We start from the raw sequence: 22,137 nt of genomic DNA, 5'->3' as shown, positions 1-22,137 counted from the left end.
TGCCAAAATATGTGACAAGGTAAGCCTGTGTAGTGTTATAGAAAAACTACCAATATGTTTTATTAAAAAAGCACGTACCTAATAAAATATATGAACAAACAAAACAATAGATTTATGATATTGCACACGTTAATTGTATATACGATGAATAGCTACACAATTGTGATATTTGGAGAAATTGATACTATAAACACCGTAAAATCAACAACGTTAAAAAAAATGCTCCTACCTAGGTCGCACAGTCCGCACCACTTCCGGCATACGGACTTGGCGTGGTGGATGTCCGCACAGATGTTGAACGTGGCGCTGACGAGCTCGCAGTTAAACCCCGGACTGTCTTGGCATTCATCTGTACCGGAACCGGCTGAAATTATAATGTGAATAAATAGGAAGCGGAAAACTAAGTCGCTGGAAGATGAGAACAGCACCGAAACGCGTAACCTTAGGAACGCACTTTCATTTATGTTGAGTTCCAGCCAGCGGAAAACTACATCCTCCGAAAGTAACCTAACAAGCTTTTGAAATTCGGGTTTGAATTAAATCAGTACGCACTGCTGTCTTGCAACTCACATTAATGACAACCTAAACTCGGTGTTCAACTCTAAAACTCCGAAACGCAATATGGTGTTTAACAACACAAAGCGTTATCCTAGAAACGCACTTAAATTTCTACCGACCTTGGGTATCGAATACCAAAAAGCGTTCGATGTTTGGTATAACCTGTTAACACACCCAAGCATGTATAAGTAATACATCCATGTATTGTAATTTATTGTACGAAACACACGCAACACAGGGAAGCATTCACTCACTCCATTTAAGTCGCTATTTAAAACTTTAAAACAGGAAGGACACGACGGCTCTCTGCACAAAGACAGCCGTGTGCTGCAGGAAGGACACGATGGCTCTCTGCACAAAGACAGCCGTGTGCTGCAGGAAGGACACGACGGTTCTCTGCACAAAGACAGCCGTGTGCTGCAGGAAGGACACGATGGCTCTCTGCACAAAGACAGCCGTGTGCTGCAGGAAGGACACGATGGCTCTCTGCACAAAGACAGCCGTGTGCTGCAGGAAGGACACGATGGCTCTCTGCACAAAGACAGCCGTGTGCTGCAGGAAGGACACGATGGCTCTCTGCACAAAGACAGCCGTGTGCTGCAGGAAGGACACGATGGCTCTCTGCACAAAGACAGCCGTGTGCTGCAGGTATTTCTGACTGCCGTAGATCTTCACTTGAACAATAGTCCCCTCAGCCCGTATGGCAATATGTTGGAGTGGACGGTTTTCCAAAGCCGTTATGCCCAGTTTGGGCCTGTGCATCCGTCTTCAGCGGTGGTTTATTTTCCGAGTTTTCCTTTTCGTAGGCTTTAGAGCCTCGACGGCCCCTAGTGTTTCTGTGTGAGTGATGTTACTCATACATCTAAGCCTGAGAGGTGACTGATATCCCGTCCCTGGTGTTTTAGTGTGAGTGATGCCACTCATACATCTTTGCCCCGATGAGATGTGGTTGACATTAACATTTGAATCTGTCCATCATTTCAAGCCCTTTTAGGAGTTTACATTTCTGCTGGAATAGCTCTGCGGGTTTTAAAGACACTCAAATCACCAAACCCTTAAGGAATCAATCATGTGGTATATACTTTACTCGTATAAAAAAGCTTAGACAGTATGGCACGAACATGTGCCACCAAATACATTGAACGAGTACATTCCTATCGACTCTATAAGAAAATAAGCACTAACTGTGATTATTATCAAAAAGGTTATACAAAAACTTCCGTCGTCGTGAGATAAGAACACGTTTAAAGGAGTGACCCTTTAGTCCCAAACTGACCTCTCGTCTGGTAGGTTTGATATATTAAATGATTTATGTATGATACATGTGTTTGACTATGTCGAGTTGCGATTGTCGATTCATTATTGTGTTATACTTTTTCATTGAGTAACGGTAGCCTTGATCTTTACGGTGCCTTAATAGAAAACAGACAATAAAATACGTATGATACAAACGTGTGGCTGGGTACATTCATGCATAGTTAAAATAGTGCACTTTTCTATCTCCTAGTTACGTGGTAATTAGCTCAGCTAGTCTTTCAGAGTCTGAGGCTATTAATAGGTCAGGTAAAATCAAACTACTGTCAGCGAGTACTTGTTTTAGCTGGTAACACTGCGTAACACTTAACATGAACCTATTCACTGAACGGATGATAGAGGCTAATATGGACCAGGCGATTTACATATTTATAAGAATCACTCACGTTTTACAAGCACATTCTACACCCAATACACACACAATTCATGTTCTAACACACACTTTGGGAAACTTCAGCCACAGAAACTGCAGAAAAATAGTATCATAGCATCACAAAATATCAACATAATCGCTGACAATTTGCAAACTAAAGTTTAAATTATAAATATTATATACAAACTGTATATTCAAATATATTCTTACACGGCACTCGCAAATTAACTTATAAACCGGAAATACACTCAAGTTTATTCTGCAATTAATTTGAGCGATACTAACACATTTTCAAGCACGCGCTAAAAACAAACATTCAAGTCGATACATTTCCCTCAATGTAAAAATCGCATGTTTTATCAATGATTATACAAACAAATTCAGCCTTCTCCAATTTCTAGCACAATCGATATAAACTTCACACAATAAATAAATCCAAATTATGAACAAACAGTTAGAAAAAAGTGGTTTGTTATGCCTATTACTACTCTGTAGATATACACTAAAGCTTTCTGGAACAATGCTACGGATGTGTTTTCTGTTATTTGAAATTCCTTAAATGCTACAAACAATAATGCTTCGGACATGACCTTGGCTGCAAATTGACATTGACCTTGTGCCCAGGACCATACGTTTATACCCACGGGCGGTTGTTACACTAGTTGTCCCCATCATAAATGTTGAAGGATGAGGTCGCATTATGAGCATTTCCGAAAAAAAAACACAATTCATTAATTGCATTTGTGTTGTTTTGTAATAATTGTAGTGAAAAACAAGCAAACTAACACCCCAAATTAAAATATCGGTTCCATTTGCGTTAACGTATTTTGGTTATATTGTAAAATAACGTGCATTATAATTAGGTTATTAAATGGCGGCGCGGGTGTTCTTAACGATAATGGCCTCGGTAATTTGATGATGGTTCGACGGATTTAGCCCGCGTATTTTATTCATCTGTTGTCCTTATCTTTTACATGAAGGTTCCAGCTGGTTATGCAGTATGTCTTTGGAGTATAAATGAGTATTTATACTATATTGATACAGTAACGAACTACCACTTTTTTTATTTTTTACAAGATTAGTGATAGTATGGAAGTGTGGTGTGCGGTGGTAGTCTTGTGCGTTGTTACAATGGAAAACACGTCGATCGGTACGAAAAAACTCAATAAACGAACAACTTAAAATCTCTAATACAATTCAGAACATTCAATGGATATTGTTTATAATACAGCTATAAGACGTTGTTCTTCAAGTCCGGTGCTCTTCGGAAAAGCGCCGAAAAGTTTGACCGCCATCGGCTCGCTTGGCTGAACAGGCGATCAGTTGACTGAGCGATAAGGCTAGAAACGTTAATGGTGTAACCACAGGAGTTTGAAATTCTATCCATAAAGCTAATCTTATGGCTAAATAAGAAACACATAAACCGCTCTATAGTATATATTATATATGGGTTTATTTTTCGGCGTAGCTGTATTAAGCCAGCTTTTCATCTTACCTGACCTTTGTAGGTGTCCAATAAAATTCAAATAAAATTTCCCGCGGCTAGGTACGAATGAATACACTTAATTTATTCCATTGGCTGATTTGAGTATACCACCAGAACATTGGAAACATATCCATGTCTTTTTAACACTGTTTAACTGCATGAAACAATTTTATATCTAATGAAAAGGCTTAATAGATAGAATTTTACACTCAATTCTCGACATCAATACAGTTTGTGCGTGCACCTTTTATTTTCAGAGGATTGTCAGCGCAAAAGCGTTTATACTCAAAGGCTATGTTCTCATATTTAGTACTTACCTCCATATTCCTGTCAACATGTTTACATGTAAAAGTATAAAGGGCAGTGGAAGCGATGCCTCACTTTAATGTATTGCATTTCAACCCGCGAGGTATCGGGTCAATTCGCGGCCAGTGTATGGAACGCCTTCACTGTCTTATAATACTAAAACTTGTGATATTACGTCAATCTGACTGTGCATTAATGCATATAACCATTATATGTATGCATAATCACAATATATAAATACATAATTCGAATATATACTTATAAAGCATTAATATATAAAGATATAATTTTCTTATATATAGATAAAATGTAAAAATATACATATACGAATGTATTATATACAGATAATCTTCCATTATATAAAGGCATTACTTCTTTATATGGAGGCAAAAGATCTCTTTATGAATTCCTGTAACTATTATATATATGCATTATCACAATATATACATAAATACATAATTTGAATATATACAGATAAAGCATTAATATATAAAGATATAATTTTCTTATATATAGATATATACTCTTCCATTATATAAAAGCACTACTTCTTTATGTGAAGGCAAACGATCTTTATATGAATGCCTGTAACCATTATATATGTATATGCATAATCACAATATATAAATACATAATTTGAATATATACAGATAGAGCATTAATATATAAAGATATAATTTTCTTATATATAGATATATAATCTTCCATTATATAAAGGCATCACTTCTTTATAAGCAAGCAAAGATCTTTATATGAACATAAATTAGTATTATATTACAACGGATTACTCCGGTAACAAACACATTCAACACGCAATTTCATGTTAGTTGTTTTGTCATTTACACCCAAGCAATTAAATCCGTACAGTGACATATTAAATGATATGATATCCAATGTTATCTTCTCCTGTCTGAAGCGCCGTATCACTCCTTCTTTCACTCCAAGTCGCTCAAGTATCAAATCCACATCCATTGTTGTGAAATGATGCAAAACTAATTTTCTCCCGTGTGTAATAAAAGCTTCGTATATTTAAAGCGGGTATATACGATTTTTTATATGTGTTTGATTGTAATATATTGATAAAATATGTTACAATAACACAAAATAGGCAAGAAAAATTATACATTAAAGCCGAATTTCATAAAATGCAGCAAAGAAACATTAGTGCCCCGAACCGATTGTGACGTACATATTTTCCTACTATAACCGAAGCATTCGTCTTTGTATTAGGATTGGAGTTAGTGTTCGTGTGTCGTATGAATAGATATCGTTGCAGGAATTCAAATAAACCGTTAAACTAAGTTTAGATTCACATCGTACATGTATGGTATACATGCTGGCGAATTCGGCTGTACAGCCGTTTTCAATTTCAGAATTAAATATCTGGCTTATTTCGCATTTTTCGACACATGTTCTTATTAACTTTTATTTTAATTTATATTGAAATATATATATAATAAGTTTTTTTACACATTTTATATAAATTCATAAATATTTGACAAAATCGTATATAGGCTACCCGCTTTAATGTTATCTTTAATTCATTAAGATTATATATATTGCTTACGAAATTTTGTATTCATGTAATTTATTTCGATGTTCATCAGCATCTTAACTTAGCATGGATTTATGTAATAACGTAATTATCTTAATAAAACGTCTATTTAGGATCATACAAAACGTTAAAATCTTTCTGTACTATACATTTATCTTTACGTGTTGAGATTACATATTTACAAACACTAATTTAAGATTTTAAACGTATTTTTAAAATTTTATCTGCATATAAAGACGATATGTGTTTATATAATTACTATTTATGTTTATAAAAAGATATTTTGCCTTTATATAAACAAGTTATGCCTATATATAATGAGAAAATATTTTTTATCATTATTACATAAAGATTTATGTTCATATAAAGATATTTTGCCTTCATATAAAGAAGTAATGCCTTTATACAATGGAAGATTATCTGTGTATACTACATTCGTATCTGTATATTTTTACATTTTATCTATATATAAGAGATATATCTTTATATATTAATGCTTTATCTGTATATATTCAAATTGTGTATTTATATATTGTGATTATGCATATATATAATGGTTACATGCATTCATGCACAGTCAGATTGACGTAATATCACAAGTTTTGGTATTATAAGACAGTGAAGGCGTTCCATACCAGTGTGTAAATATCAGAGTTTATATACAGGTCATCACCGGAGTTCGCAGCCAGTAAAATAATCGTTATATAATATAGACGCTATCCGTGAACTAGGTGACCTGGAATTTTCTTTAGACCAGAAATATGTTAAATGAAGATATTCAGCAATATAATTATGGTATGTCAATAATAGATTCTTAATGTGTTTTCAACAATACAATGAAACATATTATTTTTTATTAATTTAACAATAATTATTCCACCATATTGACTAATGAATTAAGCATGAGCGCGATGATTCTCTTACTGTTAATTATCGAATCAAAAAGCAATGCCCGACAAACCACTAAACAGATTTGTTCGAAGAACGCGCCTATAAATACGGATACTTCGCGTGTGGCCGGTTGACTCATATGTTTTAATTTCACTTCTATTCTTCTTTTGGTTTTCTGTTTTGTATCTATAGGTTTATGACCAGCAATATGTAATAATGTAAAATAAGCCGCGAAAACTCCGCGTAACATCCCGTACTGCGTGTGATGCAGCTAAGAACTGCACAGCAAAGACATTCGCTATCCTTGATCTCATTCATTGAACTATCAACGCCGTATATCTTTTTTAAAGATATTTCTTGTTTATTATTTAGCCATAAAATTAGCTTTATGGATAGAATTTCAAACTCATTTGGTGTAACTCATTTGTTATGTTTTAAGTTTGTCAATAATTATCGACCAATTACATTTCATAAAACAAAGCTAAATATTGGTCCTTAATCTGTCAATAATAAAGTGATATTTCATTATCATTATAATATGGGCGCAATATCATTTCCAACAATTAAGTGAGCGGTTTATGTTTTAAATAACTGGTAGCCAATGTATGTATGTATATACTCGCGAAGCTTGAAAGGAACAGCGTACACTTTTTCAATTGTCTTTTAATACCTCGGCTTTCGTGTATTATAAAAATCATCACTTTTAAAGTATTTAATGTTATATTCGAGGAATTGTTTATGCAACTCGAATATGTTATCAAAAAAGTTTAGTTCCAATATCATAAACTATAAGTGTACACACACATAGAACACTAACACAACAAAATAATCTGGTTCTTAAATGCGTGTTTGATGATTATCTCATTGTCAAGAACCTATTTTCTGTTGTATTTTCGCAATCAAATATATTTGTTTCGGCCACAATAAATGAAGAGCCGTAATGAAAACGAGTTACAATTACAATTGTATATATTGCTGCAGCCTTGCGTGTTCTAATACTTATATATTTTATAAATTATTCGCAAAAAAGCATAATAGTATTGTGTTAAATTCACATGAAGTACTCGGGGTGAGATTCTGTGACTGCCATGTTCACTTCGTACGTCGTCTGAATTGAACATCATTAAAAAATATATCTAAAACCAAGTGGGAAAGTTGTGATGAAATAAGCTCTTATATTTTTGAATAGTCAAAAAAAATAAAATCACATCACTCAAGCAATTGCACTTATCCATGCCATGCAATAAATATCAATCAGACTACGGTGACCAAACAGTTTTTACTGTCTAGATGCAGTATTTTTCAAGTTATACGCGACACAAGTCAAATGGTAATGGTTTCTTAATACCATAATACACATGGTAACTGGTTCATATTGTGATTTCAACGGTTGACGGACGGACATACATATAAGGGTAAATATGTTATCCCCTCCCCCAATGTAAAAATGGGAGAGGCGTACAAATGGATCATAAATGCTTTGTAAACTTATTCAAATATTCTATAATTTTAGTATTTCAGTTATTTATCTGTCCTAATTTCTTACGCAAAAGTGCTCCCAAAATATAATATAAAGTAAAAAGCCACATAAGGCCTTATCACTAAAGGACATAACTCACTGATGTGTGCTCTGCTACATAATTGCTTGTTGCAGTAATTCACGGAGCAGCACTGTTCACAGTCTACAGCCGGATCCGCCAGGTCCAGACTCGAGCTCGACACCTCGCGGCCTATGATTCCGGAAGATGGCTGAACGCATTGCTGAAGATATAGACAGTACCAGAATGTTACATTAATAAATTGTAACATATACGTGTCAAACATGAAGTTAGGCGAGGTTATTGTTTAACGGTATTTAGTCACATGTTTAGATGGAACAGAATTTCGTTTGCATTCTTTTGATCAAGCGGTGCTTCTGTCGCCGCAAATAATAGTGCAACCATTACATTTGTAAACGACGCAGGCGATGGACAAGTGAATTTGAAAAAGATTGATAGGTGAAAGACAATTTAAAAGAGAAACTATCTGCATCATTCTGTTTTGGATTGTTAACGAACGTACACATAACATACAGTCAATATATTAATGGAGTGTAACGAACAGTTGAATGTGTTTGTTTCATTCTGTAATTAGTATAAGCATGTTTTGTTCCAACCCAATATAATAGTGTTTTTAATTTTTCAAACTAAAAGCCTGTGCTGTGGGTTCAGCAACTTTCCCAAGTGCTAATAAAAACAAATAGCATCGATACATATCAATAATTCCTTCAATATAGATGCAACACATTTCGACAATGAACACTAACAAGGTCAGAAACTTTAGCGTAAGTAAGTACGATTTAGCGGTGAAATATCTTTTTATTTCAAACTTGTTTAAACATCATTTTACCGTTGTAAGTAAAGACAAACATGGTATTGTATGGATAAAGCTAGACTAATATTTTTTTTCCACACAATACTGACGTTTACATTTGTCATGCATATCGATTCCCATGTAATTCGACATTTCTAGATGACTTTTACGTTTTTTAGGGAAATTGAATCTGATGTGTTAAACTGTGATAATCTAGCAATAACATTCATTACAAGAGACTTAAACTATATAACCTGTAACGAATATTATTGTTTATGTTTTAACACGTATTTAAACAATTTTCAACCAAAAAAAGTAAATGATAATAATTTACAACGAAACAGTACAGATACGGTGATTGATGCTGCTGGTGCAATTCTTTTACAACTTTGTATAGAAACTATTTTTTTAAATTGAAAACGAAAGATTATGGACAGACGATAATGTGAGTGAATATACTTTTTTGCTGTAGAACGGGGGATAGCGTTCTCTTCTACTTATACACGAAACATATAATTTAATTCAGGATTTTTGTGTACACGATTTTAATGAATCTCTGAGCATGCGTTATACCCCTGTCACACTAGGCCACGTTCCCACTACGTCTAAAAAATATGCCAGGACGCAGTGCGAACGTGTACAACGTAGCGACGACGCAGTAAACACGGCTTTGCACGTGGTACGGTCTTCATGGACGTGAAGGACGTGGGTGAACTTTGAGCATGTTCAAAATTTACGTGGCGAGGACGTAGTCAAATCAGGACGTGGTAAGAACTTGGTAAGGTCGTAGTAATGACGTAGCTAAAACCTAGTACGAACCTCATTGGCGCAATACACGCGTAGTGCAGACGTGGACGAGTGTGTGACGTTCGCATCACGATGTCTCTAGATTGTCACTACGTTCTTGCTACGTCCATCGGGTTCTCACTACGACCCTTCCACGCTAGTGTTGCGACAACGATACGTCCCTACTACGTTTAAAAAAAAAACGCATTAGGTTCTTTGTACGTTCTACCGGTGCTTATCACGCCTAAGGTACGTTTGCGGCAGGATCTAGCCACGACAATGTCACGTTCTGGTGGTCAAGTATAAAAATTGGATTCATTTCCCTTTCACTTCCAATTAAATATAGAATGGGCAACCAAGAACGTCTTCAGCATGTTGCTGTATTGGCTGGGCAACAGGCTCTTCTCGATGGAAAGGTCGCACTATTGCTTGTGAGAAGGAGAAGGCGGAAAAGAAAAAGAAGACAGCCCAGGTCTTGCTGGGTGCGGCCTTGTCTGTCAGAGGAAAGAAGGCAGCAATTCGGCCATTATGACCGACTTATGGCAGAATTAAGAATGGAAGATCAGCTGTCATTCTTAAATTTTCTTAGAATGCCTCCTGAAATGTTTGATGAGCTTCTCAACCGAATTGGTTCAAGATGTCAGAAGCCAGACACCCCCTTCAGAAAAGCGCTGGATCCAGGTCTGAAACTTGCGATTACGTTACGACACTTGGCATATGGCGAAAAGTACCCGTCCTTGCAGTACGCCTTCAGAGTTGCTAGGAGCACAGTATCTTTGTTTATTCCTGAAGTGTGCCGGGAAATCGTTGACGAATATAAGGACGAAGTCATATCATGCTCAACATCACAAGTTGAATGGCGAACTATTGAGTTTCAGACACAGTGGAATGTGCAACAGGCCTGCGGAGCAATTGATGGCAAACATGTGGCTTTCAGATGCCCAAATAACACTGGATCATTGTTTCACAATTACAAAGGCTTCTTGTCGGTGGTTCTTCTGGCTTTGGTGGACACCGATTATAAGTTTGTGTGGACATATATTGGTGGATACGGGTCCATGTCTGACGCTCAGATATACAACGAGTCCGAATTGAAGGAGTGTTTGGAAAATGGAACAATCGGATTCCCAGACCCAGACCCCATACCCAATGATGATCAGGACATGTCATATTTTATCTTGGGTGATGACGCTTTTGGATTACGAACCTACCTGATGAAACCATACTCCCACCGAGGACTTTCGAAGCAAGAGTTGAAAACCAACTATAAAATTTCAAGAGGGAGACGTGTAGTAGAAAATGCTTTTGGTATACTGGCACAGAGATGGCAGATAGTATTGACCACAATGATGCAAGGACCTGACATAGTGAGAACTGTACTCGAGGCTTGCATATGACTTCATAATCTAATGAGAAAACGGTATCCCGTTACGCAGAATGCCCAACTTGACGCGGAGGATGATCAACATAATGTAGTACCAGGCCTCTGGAGAGCCAATGCAAACATGCATGAAGTTGAAGCAATAAACGGACCTAACAGGGATACTGTAACAGGAAAGAGGCAACGGGAGTATCTGAAGTTGTACTTCAACAGTCCAGCAGGATCGGTGCCATGGCAAGAACACAGACAATAGAGTTGGATAAGCGTCTTGGACCTACTAAGATTGATAACTAAATGTGTTGCTGGTTTTACTTATGATTGCATTTGACATTATGTGATGTGTATAATTTACTTTGTATTGGTAATTCAATTATGATTTGTTAAATTGGTTATGTAATTAAATTTGCATTAATATGTACGACTAAATTTTTAAAATCTTAACTCTGTTGATTCATAGGTCATACTGCAGCTAATGTACAATACATTTGGGTCGTTCTATGAGAAAAGCTGTTATATTGATACCTACGTAAAATGCCGTCTCGGATCAGCCTGTGCAATTCGCATATGCTAATCCGGAACACCACTTTCCTCTTTCATTGAATTTTCGTGCTGACATAGAACGCGGTGAGAACGTGATGGGCGCGTTGTAAGAACGCATTGCTATCTTGGCGGTCGTAGTAGCAACCTAGTACAAGCGTAGTTAAAGCATAGCAAGAACATGTTGGACGTGGTACCCGCCTGAATACGCGCGCAATAAGAACATAGTGAGAATGTGTTGGACGCAGTAAGAACTTAGCGCAAACGTAATATGAGGGTAGCAGAAACTTGAGAAATGCATTTTTTACAATCTTTACCCCGTCCTTGCTACTTCCTACGACATTTTCAGGACGCAGCGCGGTCTTCGTGAACGTGGCCTAGTGTGACGGGGCCTTTAGTAATAATTAATACTCGGATCATGCATGCCTCTCGTTTAACATAAGAACGCACATAGATCATGATAAAACTGTAAGGCATTAATCTATAGAAACAGAAACGAAAACCAAACTATTTTTTACACTGATAAAATCCCCCTTTTACAAAATAGAGTTCTCCGAGAACATGAACTATTTAATTATTTTACCGCTTCACTTAACGCATTGCTAAATGAGGACGTAGTTCAAGAATTTTCAGAGTTTGTTTATAGCCATAATAAGTTTTAAAACTCATTTTTGGTCAGCCGATAAATTGTGCCGATTCTCTCGACAAAACCACCAAAGCAAAAAAGGTTCAATAAAGAATGTTAATATGATGAAATAAATATTTGAAAAAGGCTGCGTACTATTTGCTGCAGGGATAAAACGCTAGAAAAAAGACAAAATTTAGAACATTCGAGGTCAAAATATAAAACCGGTAAAAGAAAAGCCCGCGCTAAATTTTAAAAAGGAGAGTTTGAACCTTAACAATCTCGTCTAAACTATTCCGCGCTCCTTCTGGAAATCAATTACCCGGTAGATATTGTCTAGCAAAAAGGTTGATCCGGCTTATTCACTTACAACCGACCATCTTAATGAACACTTAAGGGTAATGTTCGGTGAGCTGTCACCAGACGAAAGCAATCGTGAATACTAGAATATAAATATCACCGACATGTTTCATAATTTGTTTAACGTCATGATCTTTGATAAGACTTCATGGACAAAGAACCAAATCATCCCCGGTGAACCTGGACTTGTATTAAGATTCATTGGCAATACCTGTACTGTCAAAAAAATAAACAAACTTAGAAAGATATGAACAATAGCATCCCCGATGATCCATGAATCGCTATTAGAAATTCAAAGGATAGTGTGGTAAGCAAAAAGCAAAACAACACTTAGTGATAACAACGCGACTTTTAAGGTAGGTAATGCTTTGGTGGCACTAAAAGACATAAGGTAAAAGTACGGGGTGTGATATATGATAATGATTTCTTAGTGTGTTGATCTCTTATGTGCTATTAGCAAGTAACCAAGAAAAGACGTCATGGATGGCATTACTTGCTAATATTTTTCTACTTGTTTTTGAAACATGTTTCAGAATTAAAGCTTTACATACGCTGATACTTTAATATCAAGCCTTTTTTTTATACCCCGTACACGATCAAAGCGATCTAGATATGACTGGATAAAGCATTTGACGTAACAATTTTAAACAGGTATATCGGTTGTCGTCGGTAGATCACAGTAGGTATATACGATTTAATGACAAAATAAACTTCGATTTTACTATGCGTGATGCGATTGATACTTTATAAAAGAAATTTCAATTTCAAATGTAATTTGCAATATATCAGAACCAAATTGTTATATAGTGTCAAAAATATAGGCATTGGGATTTTGAAATTAATTATCTACCCAATATTTACTTAGTCAACACTTTTTAATAGAGGTCACAGACCAACATTTGTTTTGCGCTTGCGTTCATGCAAAATCAATTTATTGGGTGCTAATTTATTCGTTTTGTACATTTGTGTTAGCAAACTTTGATTATATTGACGTTTCTTTTATTATGATCTTTGCAATGTTGACAAGATTCTTTTTCTTTCTCAATTTAAATGTGAAAAAAACTGCGCCCAGATCGCTTAAGATTTTTTAAAGTTTATTTGGTTATTTTATAATGATATAGATCCATACTCTTTTGGGTTTGTTAATAAAATTCAACAAGCAAATACGAATATTGCTGGTAATCACGAGACTTGAAAATAATTATAATGTAAACGATTTAAATGCCTAGTGACAATTTATTAGTTTTTGTTTATATAAAGAGGCCTTTATACAATACTTGCCTTCCATTTCAGACTTGCACATATTGTTTGTTTCCATTAACCCGACCGACCCTAATTTGTATTCCAATTGCAAACGTTTATCTTTTTGCTATCGTATGTTAATTTTTTCGATCATTTTACGTGCTACGTTAGTATTTGCAGAATTAACATAACAGCAACAGTAATATATATTACGAACAGATTATGATTAGTTTTTTTTATATATTAAAATGTAAAATTAAATGTGTACGGATAACAAAGATAACAAAAATAAACTTTTGCCGGCCTACTAACCCTATATTATGAAGATTTAAGTCGAAACAAATGACATGTTTTTGACATACATGAAGTTTGACACATATCCTGTGGCATAGCACTCAAGAAAATCATAGAATCGAAAGCGTTGATATGTCCTCTTAAACAACGTTGATACTTTATTAATTACAAAACATTTTTCATGAAAAAAGAATGTCAAACTAAACTTGTAGAGGAATCTGACTCGCAGTTACTGAGTATCATAAAGGTAGTATGCCATACGTTGAGTCATGTAATGAAGATGTTGAGTATACCTATTTACCCGTTGATATTTGTCCTAGGAACCAATTGATATTATGTGAGTATAAGGCGCTAAAAAATATGCTATTGCCTTAAGAATGCTTGAACATTTTTGATTCCACTATTTATATGATATATATGTAATACTTTGCGTTTCGTTTTGGTACCGAGATCAGCTTGGCTTATCATTCTTTTTGTATACAATTTCTCTTTGAAAAAATAAGTGCTTTTCTTTTAGTGAGGTTTACTGTTAAAACCCCATTAACACTTAAAATAAATATTTTGTTCGTTTCTCGTACAATTCTTTTGTGTGTCACAATAAATTGCATGTGAAGTTTTGACTATTATATCCGAACATCAACGAGCGAACGCGAGATTGGCTTCAGGCAGCTTCGGAAGCACGACGTAGTCTTCCGATGTTTAATTTTTGAGTATTTATGTTACCCTAATGGTAGTATAGTCAAATTGTTGTCAATTACAAACATATATACAAACGATAACGAAAGTAGAGGTGAGTTGTTTTTGTAAAGGATCTTCTAGTTATACTTCTTTTCCACCTTAATGTGTGTCCAATGGACTCACATATGTTCATCAGCGATTCTTAAGATATTTTATTTTTTTATCACACTCAGCCTCAAATTTAAATAACACTGTATTATGTAATTGTGCATTAAGCCGTATGTTCATTTCAGAGAAAGTTAAGACATTATGGTCAATAGAGCTGGAGCCATCAAAGGGTGACTTATTTTACCATTCATGATTAATTCACACTATTTCTTTATGATTCATACTCAATTGGTTCAGTTTAAAAAACAAATAATACCAAAGTCGGCGAAAACCAAACCTGCATGTACACTTTTTGAAAGATTTTTTTTGTTCTGTTTGCAAAGCTTGGGTGAAACAAGGAATTTTATTTAAACAAAATTATAAATTATATTTTTGAGACCGGTGTGTATCACACACTTCATATTTGATAAAAGTTGAATTGAGGCAATAAGCGTGTTTTTTAAAAAACGTTTGAAAGGAAATGTTCAGGACAATTTTGAGAAGCGAAATCAGATTGTTTATATATGTATATATACTTGGCAATGTTAAGTTCAGTGATATTGATGCGTTTATAAATTTGCCTGTATTTAAACGCGAATGTTTTTTTTGCAAAGTTAAACAATCATTTAAAATGTGAATAGAATATCAAGTAAGTGTCTTTGTGAATATGCATTTAATTGAAAAGACTCGCCGTGTAAACCTTATTTCTCAAATCGTCGGAAAAAGTCTATTACACTAAGAATCCTATCTAATATTCTCTGTATTTGTCGTTGGATCATATAATCGGAGGTCTGATAAGAATATAACAATAGTGAAGTAACTGAAAGCTGTTTTAGAGTTTCAACGTATTTGTCTTCATAACCAACACACTTAACGCAGTATTGTACATGCCATACATTCACATAGAAATGATTAATAATTAACTTTTCTCTTGATACCTTATAATAAATAGTGTAAGCTGATCATATATACAGCAAGTCGAAATTTGGCAGCTATGGTTTTTTTTGCAAATCTTGCATGTAACTAGAAATAATATATAAACTAATCGATAGTTAAGTTCTTTGAGTGTGTAACACTTGACATGTTGATGAAAGTTGAATTATGGTGTATAGCTTTTATTTGGCTTGTACATTGTTTTGCTTAGAAATGATAAGGACAATTTCGAGTGGCGGAAACATTAAGCTTATATTTCATATTACGTCGCAAAGCTAGATTAATTAAAAGATACATGTTTGTAGAATTAGGAAATAATTACTAAATTTAGTTTTGCAGACCTGAAACATTATCCAAAACGTTATAAGAATATCAGGTATGTTTTTGTGAACTTTTGCTTATACGAAAAGCCATCGAATGCATTTTAGGATATATGGAAGTAATTTAAAGTTTGTTAGTTTTTTATTTATTATTCTTCATAACATTCTTCAGACATATATGCACATGCACTGTTTAATAATTTAGTATTCACTTGTGACGTAATGATAACGAGATGAAAGCTAACTTCCTGATTCTGGTCGACACCCGAGACTGAACATCGAATTTCCCGGGTTATCTTGTAGGTTAGTGAAACACTTCTGTAATTTAAAAAAAAACATGGGTGAGAGAAAAGTGAGGATATTGTGATGAAACGGCAGCAATAAAACGTGTAAAGAGACTCTTTAACCATAAAAAACATATACACGGACGAACCGTGGGTAAAAGCTGTTTAAATTTGACTGTATCAATTAGACTGTGGAATCTAAAGCAATATGATTCAAAACATGTCAAACTATCTGTTTGAAAAACTATATACACACAAATCTCTTAGTATTAAAGGACTTCACAAGCTATATTTTAGTTGTGCAAAAATGCAAATTTAACTTAGTTACGCGAAAAGACACTATTTGTTTTACATAACACACAATATTGAGTGAAGCAGGCCTAAATGTTATATCGACGCAAATTAGACAAAACCTTACGCGAACTATAAAAATATGAAGCTCTGTTATATAGAATCACGATGAATAAATCGAAGCATGGCTTCAAACGAATGTGAGCGTAATTTATTATTTAAATAGGTTATTCAATTAAAATATATTCAAATGAAGGCAATTAGTGATGCTTTATCAAAACTCTAGTTTGAACAACACGAAGTAATGTAGCGAAACACACATATAAAAGCGAACTCGAGAAACGTAGAAACATTGAGAAATGTAAGCGCGAATTGTCTCCTCAATCCATATAAATAATGATGCATTTACTAGATGCACTTCACAAAAGGTATTTAACTACCAGAAGTGGCTTCATTTTTAGTATTACGTGCATCCGACGATGACTGTTGGCTGCAGACCTTATCACGTGTTATTTTAAAATTCAATTACAATCTGAAGAAGTCGCCTGAACTGTAGAGGAAACTCTGAATGATGAATTTTAATAGAGTCAATGAACACGAACAACATTAAAAAAATAGATAACAGTGTGCATCATAAAGAACATAACCCTTTTAATATAGTCCTTTTTTATGCGTACACCGCCCTCCTCATGAAATTCACGTTTGCCTGAAAGCGGCATTAGTAATTAGATATTATTATTCAGTCGAGACAGCACGATCCCTTAAGAAACAAAGCACGGTTTCTCTGTATGGAAACGAAAGTCATTCTAACCCGAAAGCTTTCAATGTACTTCCACTCATTTTCTCAGTAGCCAGAGAAGGATCTTTTTTATTAATTTTAAATAAATATGAAATACAGTTTGAATATGCGTCATTTCAGGTTCATTATAGAAATTCATAGAAAGAAAATCAATAAAACAAAAGCTATCAATGCGAGGTGTTTAGTTACAAGCCATGAATTGTATTTTATCCAATAATCGATGATGATTTCCAACATATTACATTAATAAAAAAAACTCAAGCCTTAAAATCTTCAAATTAACACATTTTAACTCAGGCAATCGCTCGTGAACATATAATTGTTTTCCCTTTCCTAAGTCAATATTTATCAGTAATACCCTGGAATCAGAAAATATCCCCCATACCTCTTCGATCCCACAGAAAACGGTCGTGTGGCACTCAGAGAGAGAAGTGACGTTGCTACACGTGAAACACTCGAGTGCTACTGTGGTATGAAGCAGACTTAGGACCCATGAAAAGACACGTTATTCCATGGGACTATTTTCATATTGCCAGTTTGCTTTGTGTACATACATATGTGAAAATGGGGTTTAATGCATGTGCGTAAAGTGCCGTCCCATATAAGACTAGGCTAATCAGGGACGACACTTTATTAACATGCATTAACGCACCCCCCCCCCCTCTCACAGAGAAAGGATCAAATTGTAAAAGTAACATCCTGTCACCATACGTTTGCACCATATCTGACTTCAGAACCTCGTCTCTGCAAGAAATAACACTGGCAAATCAAAATATTGCGCCTTTTATGTACTTGATACATAAACATGTATCAAGTTACATCATGATATGTTAGATATAGTGTCTCGGTATCAAAATTTGGTTTAACAACATACATACTTCAAATGTGTTTCATGCATGAATCACTTTTCTGACCACACATCTTTCTACACTTGACAGACCATAATATTTTTACAAATTAACCGGCTTCGAATATTTACCTGAGGTTCACTTGAAATAAGTCCAAAGATAATAGTGATACACTTAGTGCTAGTGATGATCGAGTTATAAGTGCACATTTTTCATTATTGTATGCAGGTAATATGTAGTTAACCTCAGATAATTATTCGAAGCCTTGTAATTTGTAAAATTATTAAGGTTTTACGAGGGACTGTTACACTGATGTTGGTGTGATCTGTAGTATTAACTAACTGGATTTCTGGCCCCACACTTAATGATTGTTTTCGTGTTTTCGTGTCTCAAAATTTCCCCGCTAAATGAGCATAGTTTCCGGTGATAAGTATATTTAAAAATTGCCTGGTTTACTCTAACTGTCTAAACTTAATGTAGAGGACATCTCTAAGATGATGATGACTCTGTATAAAATGAAATTTTTATTGATCTGGCATGAATGTTTATATACTTTTTCTGAAAGTACTTCACTTATCTAAATCTATTTGAGTAATCATTAGAAATTTGAGTATCGACACCTTTTTTTACATAAACGAGTTTATTTGTAGACTTTTTAGAGTACTTCTAATGACTTGCAACATAATCCCATGTTCCTTTAGCTTAGTGTCAATTATGAAATTAACATTTTCTATAATTTGGTACATTCCGTCTGACCTTTTTTACATTCCACTAAGCTGAGTCTACGTGTATTGGTATCTCAATAATTGCACTAACGACAAGGCCCAAAGTATAAATGGGCGGGAAAACTTGGCATCTTTCTGAAGCTTAAAGTTATCGAATCCATGCACACATTGGTCTTATGAACATGCTTCAAGTGAGCGATTGTCCATTTTGTGAATTGCTTTTGTCCAAATACGAATGTAATAGCCGTGTCCAGAAACCGGTTCATGATTTAAACTCTCTCTGTAAGCCAAGACTCTTTCTACTGCTGCAAACGCAGAGATAACATTTATGATTTCCTGTTAATTTAAAAGCTAAGGCAACAACAATTTATGTGCCACTCCGTTTAAACGTATGCATAAAATACACACTTTCGCCTACGCAGACCATATTTTCCACAAAACAAATGGACCAAAGTATTTAACATAATATTATCATTCCAAATTTTTCCCGTCAATCATTTCAGAAAACATTAAATGTTTTGTAATACAAGTATTTATTTACATGTGCTTTATTATGCTTTACTTCGTGTTCTAGACGCCTGACATATAATGTACAAAGAGGTTGCCTAGGAGTTTCTTCAGCCAACTCTATTAATTTGGGAGCACTTGGTGAAAGGTTGACATATAAATAACTATCTGTGCTTTTTTGAGATCTGTTTATAATCTGATATTTATAAGATGATGACATTATCAGCCGACTTTAACATTCACCCCCAGATCGCCCATTTAAACTCGGCTCAGTATGCAGACACGGTAGATTGGCTTATTTCCTACACAAGCACCATTTATGCATCTGGACGGAGACGACATAGCGTTGGATTATTGTTTGCTAAGAAACATCCAGTGTTCTGAGCGGAATCGAACCACGGGCCTTTTGATTGCTAGACCACCACCATACTTTAAGACCACTGTCCTTACACTAGCGTAACACTGATCTAACCTACTATCCGTGTGAACTATTATAGCCGTACAACAGAACAGATGCTTCTGGTCAAATTAAAATAAGAATTCTCATTCCGCAGTAAGGAATTAATTGCGCGCTATTAAGTCTACTGAGATGGTGATGCGGAGTTTTAGTGTCCATTGTACCAATAAAATAGTATCACACTCAACTAATCTACATGAAAGTGTTCTTCTGTACACAATTACCACACAATATGTGTTGTATAAACATGGCTGATGCCTAGTCATTAATGGGTATATTTGCTTAGGATTTATATATACAGATGCTATTCAATCCTAATTAGTACTACACGTATAAGCTTCATATGTTTACCTATTCTTAGTACGGAAAATTAACTTATTCACACGAAACGTAAAAACATAAATACAATTATCAATTTAGAGACCGTTTGCTTGAGATAAGTCTGTTCTCTTTAATATGACATAGATCCCCTTAAATGTAAAGTTGTTATGATTGCCATTTTTAATAAATCTTATTTATTTAAAGTTCCTGAACCCTTTATGTATGAACAATCACCGACCAAGCCCATTAACGTAATAGCGTCGTCATTATACCCGGGTCCTAACAAAAGTCTTACACTTTTGCTCTTAACAAAATTTTGTGATAAAAGGGCCAAAGCTGTTGGTCTTAACACTGCAATTTTATTTTTGTATTTTGATTGATTTCTATAGTAAGAAATCACGTCAAGACACTGCAGTAACTTCATTTTAAGGATGTGTGGTAACTCATTGCGATTAATCGAATTTCCTCGCCAAACAAGTGGGTGAGGTCGTTACTACCCACAATACAACAAGAGGGTTATATATTTAATAATAAAACAATACATAATTACAGTTTATGTATTTAAAACAATGCTTATACATGCTAGAAATTCCGATAGAAACTATAATTATCATGAAATATAAATTTGATTTATAATAAAGCATTTCCAATGAATTAAATAGTATCAAAATAGTAACGGGGATATAATTAACCATGTTACAGACGAAACAATCTTCTGTTTCCACTAACCCGAACAAGCCTGTTTTTTGTGCCGACACTAATTTGTCTGTTCGTATTCAAAGTTTGCGACCATTTTTGCAACTTTCGATTAAATTGACTAAATTAAATTTAAACATACAAAATCCATAAAAGAAAATAATGACACAACAATTGGGAAGATCTCTGAAAGTTATGGCATAGTTTTATTCATGGGGGGCGAAAAAATGGTAAGCGGAAAAAACACAATTAAAGTTATTAAAGTAGTGTGTGGTTAATTACATGTGTGTACTTAAAGTATTACATGAAATAAAAATAAAATTGTTAAATTTAATTAACGTATCATGTAAATAACTTCAAAAATAACGGAAAATAAAATTGATTGCAATATGATCGCATATGCCAAAGTTGTTTTAACTTAAGTAATGTACATTGTATGTTGATACACATTAGATCGCGTATTCAAATTAAATAATATAATATTCGTGTAAATTATGAACTGTTTTGTGTATTGTTTTGATACTCGCCTTAAGTAAAGACCCAGAAGATATAAACACAACTTTTTAAGCCCAATATTTTTTATGGAGTTTCACTTTTCACTTTTCCACGTAGAAGTTGTGTCAAATTTTCTAACACACGTGTTTATTTGGTAATGCGGTCACCTGGTCATAAGATATAATACATTTTTAAATGTAACTGCAATTTTCACAACTACTTACGTCCCCACTACTAGAAATGAAAACACCATATAGTAGAACGTACAAGTAAATGGCCATACACAATAAATTTAAAGCACTACAGATACATATATATTTGTACATATTGTCGTGTTCGATTTACACAAGACCTCGATTGAAACAACATTATGATGAACACTGTACATAGTATACCTGCGAACAAGCCCACATGTCCCATTTTGAAACACATTACATCCGTTTATACTATGAACACGTATCGTTCTGGGCTAGTTAGGAACTAATGTGTCGCTCCTGAACATAAAAACTCGAGAGATAACACGTCTCCTTATCTGTACTTCCATAAATAATTTAAGAAATACGTTATTGAATCTAG

The 22,137-nt window shown here is 34.6% G+C and overlaps 1 protein-coding gene across 1 annotated transcript in view; it reads right to left on the bottom strand.

Moving 5' to 3' along the window:
- LOC127869430 (coadhesin-like) overlaps window positions 1–22,091 on the bottom strand; it is a 30,664-nt gene extending 8,573 nt beyond the window's left edge. The window contains exons 1-5 of the mRNA XM_052412008.1: window positions 21,957–22,091; window positions 17,898–18,004; window positions 16,388–16,456; window positions 8,103–8,244; window positions 230–364 (exon numbers count right to left, since the gene is read on the bottom strand). Coding sequence (XP_052267968.1) covers window positions 230–364; window positions 8,103–8,244; window positions 16,388–16,456; window positions 17,898–18,004; window positions 21,957–21,993 — 490 coding nt within the window. The 5' untranslated portion in view covers window positions 21,994–22,091. The remainder of the gene's footprint in view (window positions 1–229; window positions 365–8,102; window positions 8,245–16,387; window positions 16,457–17,897; window positions 18,005–21,956) is intronic.
- Window positions 22,092–22,137: the final 46 nt, after the last annotated feature.

The sequence above is a fragment of the Dreissena polymorpha genome, chromosome 2 (assembly GCF_020536995.1).
Source record: "Dreissena polymorpha isolate Duluth1 chromosome 2, UMN_Dpol_1.0, whole genome shotgun sequence".
Taxonomy (NCBI): domain Eukaryota; kingdom Metazoa; phylum Mollusca; class Bivalvia; order Myida; family Dreissenidae; genus Dreissena; species Dreissena polymorpha.
Note: the sequence above shows the minus strand (reverse complement) of the source record. Positions and strands in the feature narration are given on the sequence as shown.